At 45.9% G+C, this 14,418-nt stretch overlaps 1 protein-coding gene across 21 annotated transcripts in view; it reads left to right on the top strand.

The window, feature by feature from the left end:
* RHBDL3 (rhomboid like 3) overlaps positions 1-14,418 on the top strand; it is a 72,154-nt gene that overhangs the window by 38,387 nt on the left and 19,349 nt on the right. For 11 of the 21 annotated variants that reach the window (XR_007163536.2, XR_007163537.2, XR_007163534.2 and 8 more), the window contains 3 exons: positions 1,301-1,342; positions 1,644-1,769; positions 6,764-6,922. Coding sequence is in view for 11 of the 21 variants with exons in the window: in XM_048064631.2 (XP_047920588.1) it covers positions 1,301-1,342; positions 1,644-1,769; positions 6,764-6,922 (327 nt within the window). In the remaining 10 variants the exon portion in view is untranslated. Of the gene's footprint in view, positions 1-1,300; positions 1,343-1,370; positions 1,770-2,428; positions 3,491-6,587; positions 6,677-6,763; positions 6,923-14,418 lie in introns of those variants that run through there. The other 10 variants (XM_048064638.2, XM_013179115.3, XM_066980115.1 and 7 more) reach the window with 4 other exon arrangements.

The raw sequence follows: 14,418 nt of genomic DNA on the forward strand, positions 1-14,418 counted from the left end.
TATTTACCCTGGCTTCTTTCTGGGGTGTGGCTTTGGCTTCAAAGCCAGCACAGTGGCACATTTTGAATAATTCAGTTCCGGGTGGCTTGAACACTGTGTAATTTCCCAGCTGAGACTGGAGGCTGGTTCCTGGGAGTGTTCTGCCAGGAGGCTGATCTGGAGAGCGGCAGTGGGTTTGCTCAGAGCGGTGGGTCATCGAATCAGCAGAAGACTGAAAGCTGATTCAACAGGTCCTGTGAGTGCATCTTGGCTCTCTCTTAGTGTCTTAGGAAGGACTTGCAGCAAGAAACCCACAGACAGAGGAAGGAGAGGGGAGAGAGGTGCATTTAAAAATGCGCTTGGAGGCAGAAACATGGATTTGGCTACCTGGCTGAGAATGAAAGACTTCCCAGCAAACTGTGGGTCAGAATTTCCTGGGATCTCTGAACGCAGGTTTTGCTTGGCCTGTTTTATGTCTATGGGGGCTTGATCTGGGATCTAAACTTCTACAGAGCCAAGGAGGCAAGGGCAGGAGTTCAGTGTGGTCTAGCTGATGAGCCCCTGACCCAGCTGTCATTGGCTTTGGTTTTGGAAAGGCTGCTTAGTTTCTGTATGTGAAATCTTGGCAGAAGACCAGTTATGTTCATGTTCTCCCTGTGCTGCTTGGCCTTGTGGCTTGCTAATTGCCCTTTGTTGATGTAGTTATCGCAGTCGTGCTCTGTAAGTACTCCACAGCACTTGCTGTGCTGGGTCACGCAGGCACAGGTCCATCACTTCTGCCTGGTAGCTGGGGAAGTCAAGGCACTGTGAGAGGCTTCTGGGTTGAGAAAAGAATCTCTCTCAAGAGATTTTCACTCCAGAAATCTTTGCAATACCAAGAATCAAACCTGGTCCCAAAGCCTTCTTTTCCATCTGCCTAACAACTGAGCAGCATTGCATTCCTGAATCATTTTATTCTCCTGTTCGTATCAAATTAGTGCTTCCAGTGTCCGCCTAGATAAAATGCTTTTGCAGAAGGTAACAGCAGATGGTAGTACTCCAGGACCCATACTTGTCTCTGTGCTTGAGACAGTAAAAGAAATAAATTAGAGCAGAAATGCCTCTACAGATGGGCCAGCTGGCTGATGGACTTGGGTCCTTCAGGCTATTCTGGTCTTCAAGGAAAAGGGAATCTTAGACCAGCTCCTGCCATCTCCACTTTGCCATGTGCTGTATGCGGTGAAACAGCTACCCATATCTAGGTGATGGGCCATCTGGTCTGCGAACGCCTCTCGTCCTGGAGACCAAATGCTGAGCTGCGTAATGTTGTGCTCTCTTGCAGCAGTTTTCCTGTGGAGCAGGTGCTGTCTGGGGGCCCAGTCTGGTGAGTTAGGGTATTTCCTCTGTGCTTAAATGCGATCTGGATCCTGAGAGCTGGGTGATGTTTCCAGCCCTCAAGTTCACCTCAGGTCAAAGCAATCTAGCACGTGTCAAAAATACAGCTGGACAGCCTTTAATCGCTCTGTATTGTCTGGGTGGTGTTGGGTAAATTCATTATTAACAGGGAGGCAGCACTAATGTTTTGCCGACATGCTCATGGGACTCAGATTAGGTGACTCTAAGTGGTGAGCAGCTGGATTTTGAGGTGGAGGGGTATTCACTGACCTGCCGCTCTTCTGGATCAGGGTTCCTCCTCGCGTGTGCACTTCCCACTTTCAGAAGAGAGCTCAGGATCATCAAGATGTTGGGAAGGTCACCGCCACCAGACAGTGATGGAACTCCTGTTAGAACAACCCCTGCTTTTTACCCTCGTATGTATTACAAGACCAACTTTCACCTTCTTCCTTGTTGTTCCTTTAATCCTCATCAAAGCAGCAAATGCTACATATCCTTCTGCCATGTTAAAAAAAAAAAAAAAAAAAAAGTGGGCTCCCAGTGTGACCACAGAGGCTGTGGGAAGATACAGAATGAGCTCTGTCTGGTAAGACATATAATAGGACATTTTCAATGCCTGTTGTAGATACCTTTTCACAGCTTGGACTTGGAGTCTGTCAGTTCCACATATTGACTTGGACACTCTGATTTAACTACAGCATGGCCCTTGAGGCTGGAGATAGTCTGGGAGTATTTAATACATGCTGACATCCCTAGATTGCAGAGCCTGTGCCATCTAACAGTCTGGGTTCAAAGCCAGCAATGCTGAGAGTTGTTTCTGAAAACTTTGGAGGCAAAAAGATTTTTGCAAGCAATTGACTTCCCCTTTCCAGTGCCAGCCACGGGAAGGGGCTAAATATGACCAAGAAGCAGTCTATCTATTGACAGCTCTTTTGTGGTGGGAGATAAAGCAGTAGTTGTCACTTCCGTATATCAGGAGGAGAAGCTAAAACTCAGGGCAGTGCATTTTCAGAACCTGCCTCCTAGTCCAGAGCAGAGCTGGGGTCAGTGCCAGGAGGCCTGACTGCCAGGCTAGTCTCTTCCAGGAGCCGAAGGCACCGCTGAACCATGGAACGATTCAGGTTGGAAGGGAATGATCCAACCCAGAGCCAACAACCAAACTGGATAAATTTGCTTGGAGCCTTGCCCATCGTGAACACAACTTATGGTTTGAGTGATATATTCTCTTCGTGCCAAGACGATGTGTGAAACCATGGGTGGTAGAAAATTCTCTGTTCCTGGGGCAGATCTTCAATCCCAAAGCCAGCCAAAGGTCCTCGTATTGTGCCCAGTTCAGCTGTTGACTCTCCAGCTGCTCTGATGCCCCCGAGGGTTGTTTGCCATGGGGGGAGAGGAGCAGCTGGCTGCGCTATGTGAAATGTCTGCCTTTTCCCAAGATACCCATTGTCTGTCTGCAGCATCAGCCTCCACCCTACTTGTTCACTCAGCCGTGGCTGATGCCTCTTTAATTAAAGAGGAGAAACAATTTGAGTTTTCATTTTCTTTTCTCAGTCCCATTTCCAACTTCCATCAGAGTTTGTAGCCCCCTCTCCTTAAATTTTTCTTGAAGTTTTGATGTGGTGTCTTTGCTTTATGGAGTATTTGCCCTTAAATAAGGAAGAAATAGAACAGAAAGCGGGGGGAGGGAGGAAAAAGCTTGTTTTGGGCCAGGGAATTAAGATCTTGAGTCAGATGGCTGCTGCAGTCATTAACATATTTACATTTTTGCTTAAGAGCCTGGTTGAGGATCAAGGGAATTAAGGATGATTGTCACTGAAACGCAGAGGAAACCTTGCATGAAATCGCCGTTAGTGTCCCATTGTCTGGGGGCAGGGGGGCAATCAGCCATCCTCATCCCTGCGCTGGTTGTGTTGCACTCTGCCCAAGGAGAGGGGCAGAGGCAGAAGTAACCAAACTGAAGGAAGCCACCACGCTGATTTAGCCCGGGGAGCGCTCCCTCTGGGGCAGGACCTGGGGCTTGCTGCTGGCTGCCTGTCAGCCTGTGGCCTCTCCGTGACAGAGGTGCTCGCCTGGGCTCGTGGGACAGCCGGCCCTTACCGAGATCATCATGGATAAATACATGAAGCGTCTAGTGAAGGTCAGTTGCTTTTATAATTGATGGACCCAAGTGTTTTGCGTGTGCCATCACAGGCTGCTTTTGTGGTGCATGGAGACTCTTCTCCAGGACTGGTGCAGGGTTTGAGGCAGATTGAAGTGTTGGGTGGATTTGGGGTGCTGCGGTGACTTGGTGATAGATGAGTTTAACGTTCCTTTATTTTGTTTGAAAAAAAAAAAAAAGTTTAAGTATAAATAAGAGAATTCCCTTACAGCTGGGGTTTACAGTAAAACATTCTGCTCCAGCTTGTGGAAACTGTGTTCTAGTCCTGTTCTGAGGCAGGCATTTTTGGTTCAGATGCCAGTTGTTTGCTGTTCACCTATTGCTCTTTCATGCTTTCAGATCCACAGTTCAAATGCAAAGTTATTTCTAATTGGAATCAATACCATAGTGCCAAAAAGAAAATTATACATGGTAATGTGGAAGAGGAGAATATGCTGCCGAATACACTGACAGTACTGAAAATACCAGCTACCTTCTGACGTTGCTTTGGGAAAAGCAGCGAGACGGTGCCCTGAAGGAGGAATGCTCGAGCCTAGTGGTGTAAAAGAAGCATCCTCAGAGCAGTCTTGTTTGTGGCCACTGAACAGGCTTCAGCTGTCTGTCTGGAAAGCCAGAGTCCAGGAACAGATGCGGACAGTACTGCCCTGAGTAGCAGGACCCTACCTGCCCTAGAGAGTCTGGAGTCATTATTGTGTCCTCGTGGGCTGGTTTGAAGTTCTGCAGTGCTTGTGTAATCCCTGTTCTTGGTTACAAAATGTTTCTTTTTGGAATGCTTTAAAACAGAACAAAGTCTGGGAAAAGTGGTTCGTGATCTGAGTAGCGTTTTTGTACCTGGGGAGCCTGCAGGCTTTAGCTCTTGTATCTCTTCTGGCCTTTGAAGGAACATTGACATTCCCCACTGCTGTGGCTGTTGGTCTTTCTACAAAGTCAAACAGTGGGCACACAGCACAGGGGGAGATTGCTGTGCTTCAGTCACTGACCCTGGCCCTCAAACTGGGAGGCATTTAAGCCTTCAAGGAGTAAATGGTTTTGTCCTAGACAAGACAAATTCTGACATCTTAAATGTCCAGACATACTTGAAGTGGTACAGTTAAGTAAGGTGTCGGTTGGGTCAAATGTTTTCAGGAAATGAGGATGAACACAGCATTGTCTGTGGGATTGCAGGTGTTAGATCCATTCATTGAATGACTCATCTCTCTGCTTCTGCAAATTCCCCTTGAGAAAGGTCACCTCAGGTATTATGCTAATAATACTTTATTTCCTGGGTATCTGTGCTCTGGGACTGGGCACTGCCAAATTCAGCTTTCTTGGGCATCCCAGCAAGAGCCCAAAAGCATCAGAGCTGCGCTTTGTGGAGAACCCCTAACTTTTGGGTTGGTTTTAGGATTCAATTTGTTAAAGCATTAGAGTGGGGTGACTGGAGTAAGGGAGCTGAACTTGTTCAGGGATTAATATTAAGCCCTTGTTTAACAGTAAACAGCTGATGAAATCCACCTTTGGCTCTAGGTGCCAGCTGTCGGGAAGGGTCCATCCAGGCCACCTCACAAGGACAGAGCAACCTTTGGCAGGTGGTGGGGGTGAGCACCCAGCTCGGACTGTCTTGGTTTGTGTTGTTTTGTGTAACCCACTTTTCCCAGCAGCTTCTACATGAAGAAGCTGCTGCTTTGACTAAATAGCAGGCCAGCCCTGCTCCAGCACGGGACAGCGATCTCCCCTCCTTAGGTTAGGCAGCTCCTCCTCAGCAAAGCATCCAGCAATAGTGGAGTCCCCTGGAGCAGTGGGAGAAAGGTACTCGACTTAGGCCAGAAGGAGCTGGCGCCAGGTCCTCGCACGTGGCAATGCATCCTCTAAACAAGCTGCCGTGCCTGAGGCCGCTCTGTGTTGTAGCTGTTCTGCTCACAGCTGAGCAGTGCCAACCCTGTTGTTGGCAGGCGGCATCCTCTGCCACATCCCTCTTCTCACCCGCTCCCTTGCCAAGGCAGCCTTTACTCTGCTGCGTCTGATGGAAGGCCCGGCGCCTGTGCAGCTTTTTTTCTGTTAGGAAAGAGTGAGAGGATTGTCGGGACCTTTTTGGCTCTGCCAAGGCCTTTTATGTCCCAAATGTTTCCATGAAAAGACTCCCTCCTGACCACCCTGCCCCCTGACAGCCATTCACTCCAGCCAACAAGCTTGATATCATTATCTACAAAAGGAGGCCAGTGAGCACCAGGGTGCTCAGAGCCAAGTTTGGGAAATCAAAGGCAAATCTCCCAGCAACAGAATTCTGGCAGAGATGGGGCTGTGCCCCAGCTAGTGCAGGATGGTCTGGCTGCTTGCGTCTGCTGGCTTTCAAAGCACAAAAGAAACATGCTCGGCGTGGTGCCAGCGCTGGCTTTGTTGGGGCTGTGGGTGTGCCCGCCTGCGTGCGAGGGTTGCCAGCAGAGTGCCCTGGGGAGCTCAGTGTCAGTTAGAGGCTGAAGCGGTTGGAAGTTTGAACAACCACAGGAAGCTGTCTCCTTTTGTTCAGTGACATTTTTAGGAGATGAACCGTTTAGTGTGATGGGAAACAGTGACGGTTTTGGTCATTTCCTTCCAAATCTCACCTGGGACTTTCCCTCTATTGTGTCTGATTTACATTCTGAAATAGGCATGTGGCTGCCTTGCCATTTTCAGTTTGACTTAATGCTCATCTCCAAAGACGCTTTCCAATCCATCTCTAAAGAGCTCTTCAGCAGTGAAAGCACTTACACTTTGAAGGCACCTATAGAGACAATCTGGAAGGCTGACTGTCAGGAAGACCGAGTAGAAGGGGCTCAAGGAGGGATGACGTTCCTGTGTTGCAATTGTATTAGGAAATACAGGTGTAGAACTGGTTTCAGTATGCTTTGTCTCACAGACTGCATCTCCAATCTGCTTGATAGTCCAGATAGAGAGGGGTATCAAAAATAGCCAAGAGATATGATGATATGGAGAATATAATTACAGAAGGTGAAGGGAAGGGTACAGAGGGTATCGTTACAGAAGGTGAAGGGAGCTGACTTAGCTGAAGCTTGGATGGAGGTGGGATGATGATGCCTGGATTCATCCATCTCTGCAGAGTGGAAAAAAAGCAGGGTGCTTTGTAGTTCCCTGTGAAAAGAAGCTGGAGGTCACCAAAGTCTAGAGCAGCCCCCAGGATCCCTGCAGGTCTGCATCAGACAATGAACGCATAGGAGGCCAGAGTTGTGTGTAACATGGAATGGCTAATTCTGGCACTTTCCCCTCCTGTTCCAGTTTGATCCTGACAACACTGGCTACATCAGCACCGAGAAGTTTCGTTCCCTTCTCCAGAGACACGGCTCAGAGCTGGACCCCCACAAGCTAGAGGTCCTCCTGGCCCTGGCAGACAGCAACTCCGAGGGGAGGATCTGCTACCAGGACTTCGTCAACCTGGTGAGTGCTCAGACTGGCAGGGCCTGTCAGTCCTCGGCTCTGCTTAAAACGCTGTCTAGAGAGGGACATCCTCCCTTCCTCCCTCAATAGCAGTGTGTGCTGTCTCCCTACATCACACTGCATGGGCTTGCTGAAGCATTCAATGGTGGCTGAACTCTTAAGCAAAGAGTCAAGTTGCTGATGATTTTTTCCAGGGAAACATGTTTGCATGGGAAGAACCTGTGGGAACTGTTGTGAGAGGAGCGTGAAGCAGTGGTTGCTGATAGTTTAGAGGCTTTTCCTCCTAATATCAGTTGGTAGCTGTAATAAGGAGCCATTTGTTCGCAAGCAGAGGTCTGTCAGTCTGTGTGTCTCCTGTTGTATTGAGGGATTTCACCACTTCCAGAAAAAGAATGTAGATGACTGTTCGTTGACTTGCTGGGTAGGGTCATATTGCACTGCTGGAGACATCTACAGCAACAGGGAGATACTGTTTCTAGGTCGTGTTCGTTATAACCCAGGTAAGATGTCTCAGACTGCATGAGTCGTGATCTGGATACCTCTTTATCTCTAATGATGTTTCAATTAGTGAAGGTATCTCTCTGTTTTTGATCAAGGCAGTTTGGCCAGCCAACACAGATGTAGACATGTGCTGTTAGATACCCAAGACAGCCTAAAAATGTTTTATTTATTTATGTATTCCAAAACAGGTCTCTTGGGCAGTAGCTGTTCCAGGCACTTTGGCCTGTTCTTGCTCTGTCATTCCCCATCTGAGTTCCAGCAGACTTATTGCAGCAGGAAGAGAAACCAGGGTGTCAAAGGCAATGAGCAGAGAATGACAGCGACGTTCAGGTTTTGCTGGAAAGTTGGTTCTTGATGTAATGTATAATGATTTGTAACTCTGTGTTCCTGCAGTCAACGTGGGGATTTGATCCCTCCATTTGGGGGATTGGACTAAATGATCTTTCAAGGTCCCTTCCAGTCCCTAACATTCTGTGATTCTGTGCTTCGTCATGCTCACTAGTGCATTGTGCTCTTGGTTTAGAAAAAAAGCTTATTCTAAATGTGAGACAGGTCATATAATCAGAAAAGCATTATAACAGGGTGCAGCTGTCAGGGATCCAGGTTACAGCCTCAGTCTAGCAGTGGTCAGTGTGAAGATGAAATTACACAGATATAATGACATAAAATAGATCTGCTGGACCTAATCAAGCTGTATTATTAGCCCTCTGCATGTGTTTATGTATCGGGTAAAATAAATGAAGAACTATTAAATACCTCACAGTGAGTGTGAGGTTTCTTTCAGTTCTACCTTAATAAACAGAGTGGTCAATAGTACTCTGTGGTCAGCAGCGTATTTATAGTAACAGCTGCTTGTTCTACGGTTTGGTATGTTCAAAGAACCATGTAAGCATTAACTAATCAAACAGTGCAACACTTAGGTAGTGGGAAGAGGTATCTTCTGACTTACTTTACAGAAATGATGGCCCAAGGCCAGCCAGCATGTTGGCAGCAGGCTCAGGAAGAGAACAGGGCTTTTTCTCTCTCCTTGCTTCACTGAGCTTGAGAGCAGAGCAAGCTAATGAGACAGGTGGGAGGTGAAAGGCATGGACGGCCTCCTCCTCCTCTGGGAAATGGGAGATGGTACCAGTCCGCACCTGCCTGAAGTGATTTCTGCAGAATGGCAAATTGCCTTCATTGCTGTTGAATGACTCCTGTAAAGAAGTCATTGATTTTCTATCATCAGCCCTTCTATCCTCCCTATCTGCATTTTTCGCCCTTGCTAATCGATAGGTAATGCAAATGCCAGAATGCTTAAATTACTTACAAGTGGCATCTTTCTCTCTCTTCCTCCAGTTGCTATTGATTTCCAACATCCAAAATTTGCAGGGCTCCTTTTTCCCTTCCTAGTTTCCTGCTTCCAAGCCTTCCTTATGAACTTCCTGATGAAAAGAAACACCACAGTTGGCACACAATTGGAACTCTGAAGTTGGTGAAACAGCTCTGATTCACTTTACAGCTGTCAATCTTGGCACAGGCAGTTATGTGGGGCAGTATTAAGCACATGCTTTGTGATTGATTATCATCATCCATCTCTGCTTTTTGCTGAGTTTAATTTGTCTGTTTTGGTAGTTTAGAAAGAATTGATATGCTCTCAAAAATGATGGTGCTGGATCTGGGGACCAGGAAAGCTTATGTCTGCTTTTTAGTTCTCCATCAACATCCGTGAACAGATACTCTCACATGATCAAGCACTGTTGATCAGAGGATCTCTCGTGGCCTCCCAACCACATCCAAGGTACTAAAATTTGAGCAAGAAGCAAAATGGCACCAATGAAACTCTGGCCACCGGAGAGGCCTTGAGGGGGCGAAGGGGGCTGAGTATCAGAGATGTGTTAAGGTGCAGTTGTTAAAGCAGATGTGTGTAAGTAGTGGCATTCCTACTGGGGTGGTTCACAAGCAGCCCTCATGGTTTCTTCCCAAGCTTGGTGATGAAAAGAGCTGATAAGCTACCTGCAACACTGTCTTACAAAGCTTCAAAGACAAAGTGGTTATCCCCACAGCAGAAAGTAGGGTTTAACTAATGGTCCTCAAGGGAACACAAATGCTCTTCCCCAGCCAGTTCCTGGGATACAATATCCTGTTTTTTCTGTAAGGTGTATTCATTTTGGTAAAAACTGAGTTGGGAGGGTCCTTCCTTTTTTCAGCTCTGCAAAACCCATGATCTTTGTTAAGTTCCCTGGATGCGTGATAGAATGAGGTGCTGCTTATTCTGCAAGTGCTTGGCTACTTACTAGAGAGTCCAATGCTGAGAGATGCTATTAGTGACTTCAGAAGGCATTGTAACTCGGTGATGTGATTATTTCCAAGAGATAGTACAGGCCATAAACTTCACAGAGCAATAGTGTTGATTCCCAGAGGGGCAAAGTGGAGCTGATTCAGCCTGCAGTGTTAGCTTGTATTTTTTTCTTGTGAAAATAAAGTACGTAACTCTTAGCCTTGCTCTGGAAGAGGAAGACTTCTGTAAAAACCTAATGTTTAATAAAGCAGATTTGCTAGAAAAGTAAATCACAGCTTATATGGGGACTAAAGCAAAATCTGTTTTGCAGCCCAATGGATCTCACTGCCAGTGCAACTCCACAAAGCAGCCTAGTTCTCTTGAACCACATATGTTGTAAAAGCTGATGTAAATTTATTTAATGTGGTCCAGATTGGACCTGCCAGCATGGGGCAGGAGAATTCTAGGGGAAGGGGTGTGCTTGCCCCATTGCTTCAACACTGGCACTACCCTGGGAGGTGCCCCTAGTCCATACTGTAGGTCCTGCTATCCCTGGTTTGGATTTCTTGTTCAGAGGACAGGACTGGAAGTCAGGTGGACCTAAGTTTTGTTTCTGGCTCTGCAGCAGACTCACTGTGAATCTCTGAGACAGAATTCATTGCGTACCTTGGGAAAAGCAAAGCACTGCTGCTTCCAACAGAAATATTTAGCTGTAGCTTTGCAGTAACTTGAAACTGATGTCACATCGTGATGGTGAGCAAAATATATTAGCTAATTAAACCCACGTCCTTTGTTTTCCTGATCAAGGGTTAGCACCCGCTTTGCTTTCCCCGGCCTTGTTGGCTTCCAGAGACAGGCTAACTCTACCTCATTTTCTGTGAACAACAGGCATTTTTAAACACTGCGTAACAATAATCAGGTCACCCTAATCCCAACTTTGCTGGTGCCAGCACCGTTACCCTCCAGAGGAAGAATTCCTTTTGTTTTTTGTGATTTTTCTCTCTGGTTTGCTTGGAGTATGCTGCCAGACTGCAAATCCTGTCACTTCGAGAGAAGAAATAAAATTGCAGATGCAGGCTAAGAACTCTGCCAGCCTTTGCTACAAGTGATGGATACACAGGTCTATTGGCTGTGGGAGGAGGATAACTTTGCAGTAGGTTCTTACTTCATGGAAGAGGCTGGAACATAAGCTGTTGGTGGAAGGTTGCCTTGTGCTATGTCCTGCTGAGCTGAATGCTCAAAGGGAGACTTATCTCAAAATAAGTTTCAAGTTGAGTGTTTTAAGCTTAAAAGGCTGTAGCAGAGTAACCTTGGACTTCAGTTCTAGTGGCCTTGTCTGATGCTTGTAGTTTTGTTCTCCCTGCTGCTAATCTGGAAAGGTTTGTTGCAGGAACAGCTGCAGATTTCATAGATCCATCTCTGCCTCTTTGTGCTTCCTATTAGCTGCACCACTGAACCAGGGCACACACCCTGTCAACCATTAAGATGACTCCCATCACTGACCTCAGGGTTTCCTTCAGCTTCCAATGGGACATCCATTTTAGTGCTTCCTCTGTCCTTGATTCACTGTCTTGGCTGAAACTATAGGATTCCTGAGTTCTCGTTCTGGCCTTTGTTCAGAGATATAATAAATATTTAATTCTTAAAAAGGTTTGAAAATCTCTTACTTCAGTATTTGTTCCAATATTATGCTGAGTAAGAAATGCTTTTTCTCAAGAGATTGATGGTTCTGCAAATGAGTGGTTATTTAACTGTGTCCTTATCCATCTCCTGCCTCCTCAATGTATTAAAACCCTTACTGGGGTGAAAGTTCTTACTCCAGGGAGCACTTCCAGGAGCTGGATACCCTCCTGACAGGTGTTCTTCACTCTGCTTTTGTGTTGTTTTCCTTTCCGTGTTGGAGAAAACGAGTGGTGTATCATTTTTAATGCTCCAAGAGCTTGATGTATCTCTTGAGGGGGGAAAAAAAACATCAGAGGGTCAGGTGGGTATCTTGAAACTGAGTAACAGGCATTCAAGAACTGCTTTTGGAGAGTGTTGAGCTTGTACATTGATCTGACTCCACTAGATACTGGCTGCATATACCAGCAGAAGAGAGCATTTTCTTCCAAGTGAACTAGTCTGGCAAATAATCATTATGCCAAATAAAGTGGAACTTAGCACAGAAATTTCCATCCTTAGCCATGGTTCCTCAGCTGTTTCCAATCACATACAGTTGAAACTTGAGAAGCATGATGTCAATTTCAATGGTCATTTTAATTGTGTATATATCTAAAATACATAAGTGAATGGGAAATATTATAAAGGTATTTTAAAAGAAAACTGCTTCAGAAAATAAAATCTGGATTCACTTCAGATGCAGAATCTTCCCCAGTACCAAAGGAAAATGGAACATGTGCTGGGGTTTTGAGGTTTCAAAGTCTGCTGCATTTTGACACAAAGTTATTTGAAACAGTAAGTTAGTCTTGTCTTGTAAGTGCCCTTGTACTGTGGTTTACCTTTTCTAATGGAAGTGCTGGAAGCCTGGGATGTTTAGTAAGAGTCCAGACAAAGTCCTGAGCAGGGAAGACTCCTGCAATGACAGCGATAATTTATTTGTTTTCTTCTGCCTCTAACTTTTCTTGAATCCCCAGAAGACACCACTGCTTGGTCAAAGCTAGTCAGGATATTTCCTTTTGTATCCATTTGATACTCCTTGGGAAAGGAAAATGCTACCAGGTTGGTGCAGAGGATGTGAACATCTGTGACAGATGAACTTAATGCTGAGCTATGTGTTCTGGGCAAAGCAGTCTTTACCCACATTAGCATTTTGTAGAAGTGCATATTGAGGGAAGGAAATAAATGTGAATCTTGAAAGCAAAATTGATTGGAAAAGCTGCGTTTGTAAGTAAAGTGGGTTATAAAACTAGAGCTGACAGAGGCTTTTAAAAAAGCATGTGCTAACTTCTGATTTAGTGTTCTGTCTCTTGGAGGATCAGAGCTGGAGAGCCGAATGCATTGCTTGTCGTTGTATGTGTTTAATAATAGCTGGAGACCAACCTCAAAGATGCCAATACCTAGTGGGCAGAAGTCCACGTTTTTCTGAACTTCCTGAATGAGTCTAAATAAAAACCATAAAGAGGGTGCTGTGCCCCACACAAGCCATTTAACTGGACATGGGGAAATGCTACCTGACTTGGCTGTCTTTTATCATACCCTTGTGAAGGGCAGCAGTAGCATAGATAGCCAAGAAACCTGGAGAAGTTGGTCTGCTAGTGGGAAAAGCCAGGTTCCGCTGCAAGTTGTAGGCTGAGATTAATTCTAGATTGACGTGTCCTGAACAAAAGCAGGGCTTTGTAATCCACTGAAGTTTTACACTGTCCCATACTAGACTGCAAGGACTCATCCTAAATTTTGACATTTTCAATATAGAAAACAGATTCATATCTAAGTGGGCAAAAACTGTCCTTCCCATCCAATGCATCAAACACACCCTTTGAGCAGAGCTGTAGCACTAAGCCTGCTTTTGTTTTGGTGTGTTAATACCGAAGGGCAGCGATGGCAGCACATGGTTACAGGTCATGTCAGCCTGGCTGTTTTGCAAGGGAAATTTCTCTCTGCATAATAACTATTTGCAGGCATGAAGGACTAAGGGAACGTGTTGTTTCCTCTCCCGATTCCCCATATACTATTTTCTGTACTCATCTGCCTGTAGCTTTAATATCACGCTCATTAAAGAAGTCCCAGATCAATTGCATGAAGAGAAGTGGGGTGGGCTGCCCTGAGCTTCTGGAGCTGCAATAACGTGCAGGCCGACAATGGGTCTAGTGTTCTTTCAGCTGATGATTAAATGCTTGGCTCATAAATACCAATATTATGTAACTCCTAAATCAAGTCAGCAAATTGTGACCATATGGGAGACTTTCTGTTTGGAAAGATTTGAGTATTCCAAAGTTGGTCTGAAGAACAAAATAGGCTTCTTATCAAGAGTTGGTGGGAGCAGCAGTAGTGACTTAATCCTCTGTCTTTCCTTGTGCCTTGGTTTCACTTCACCTCCTAGCCTGAGATTAAAACCATGATCCTAAGGCCTGTGGGGTTATGTGAGTAGGCCCAGGACTGCGGTGTTTGCTTGAGTCCTGGCAGTCAGCTGTGCTGCCTCTTCAGAGCTTATTGGCGTGATGGGCAATGAGTGCAGGTGGGGGCCAGCAGGAAGACTTCTTACTGAAAGGCCTAATTTTATCGGGTGCTGAGTACATCCAGTTATCTCTATTTTAATGGATCGTGGGAGCTTTTGGGCATGCATAGTATGTTCCTGACGCTCTGTGTGTCCCTGCCTTACTTGGGCGTAAAACCATACCAAGGCTATGGCATTTAGAGGGAACCTGGGCCTTCTTTCAACGTCCTCTGCTCAAAAGGAGACTTGACAAATAATTTTTTTTGTGTTTCTGCCTGAGGTGGCAGGAGGTTTAGCTAGTGCTCGTAAGGGCTCTGAACAGTTAGAGTTGTAATTATGGGTACCAAAAGGCTTTTAATTTTCTAGGTAAATTGAAACCTGGCTCCTACTGACATAGCACCTGCTGTTGTTGGTAGATGCAGGGAGTCTCCTGTTCCTTGCCGGTCATGTTCCCTCCAAGGAGTGTGGTGCGTTGCAATCTGGGGAGAATACACTTGGTGCTCTATCCTCTGCAGGACTGCAACAGTTCAAGACTTGCTCCATTTTATTTGCTGGCAGTTTTCTCATTGCCTCTTTGCTAAGAGT

This window comes from Anser cygnoides, chromosome 19 (assembly GCF_040182565.1).
Source record: "Anser cygnoides isolate HZ-2024a breed goose chromosome 19, Taihu_goose_T2T_genome, whole genome shotgun sequence".
Taxonomy (NCBI): domain Eukaryota; kingdom Metazoa; phylum Chordata; class Aves; order Anseriformes; family Anatidae; genus Anser; species Anser cygnoides.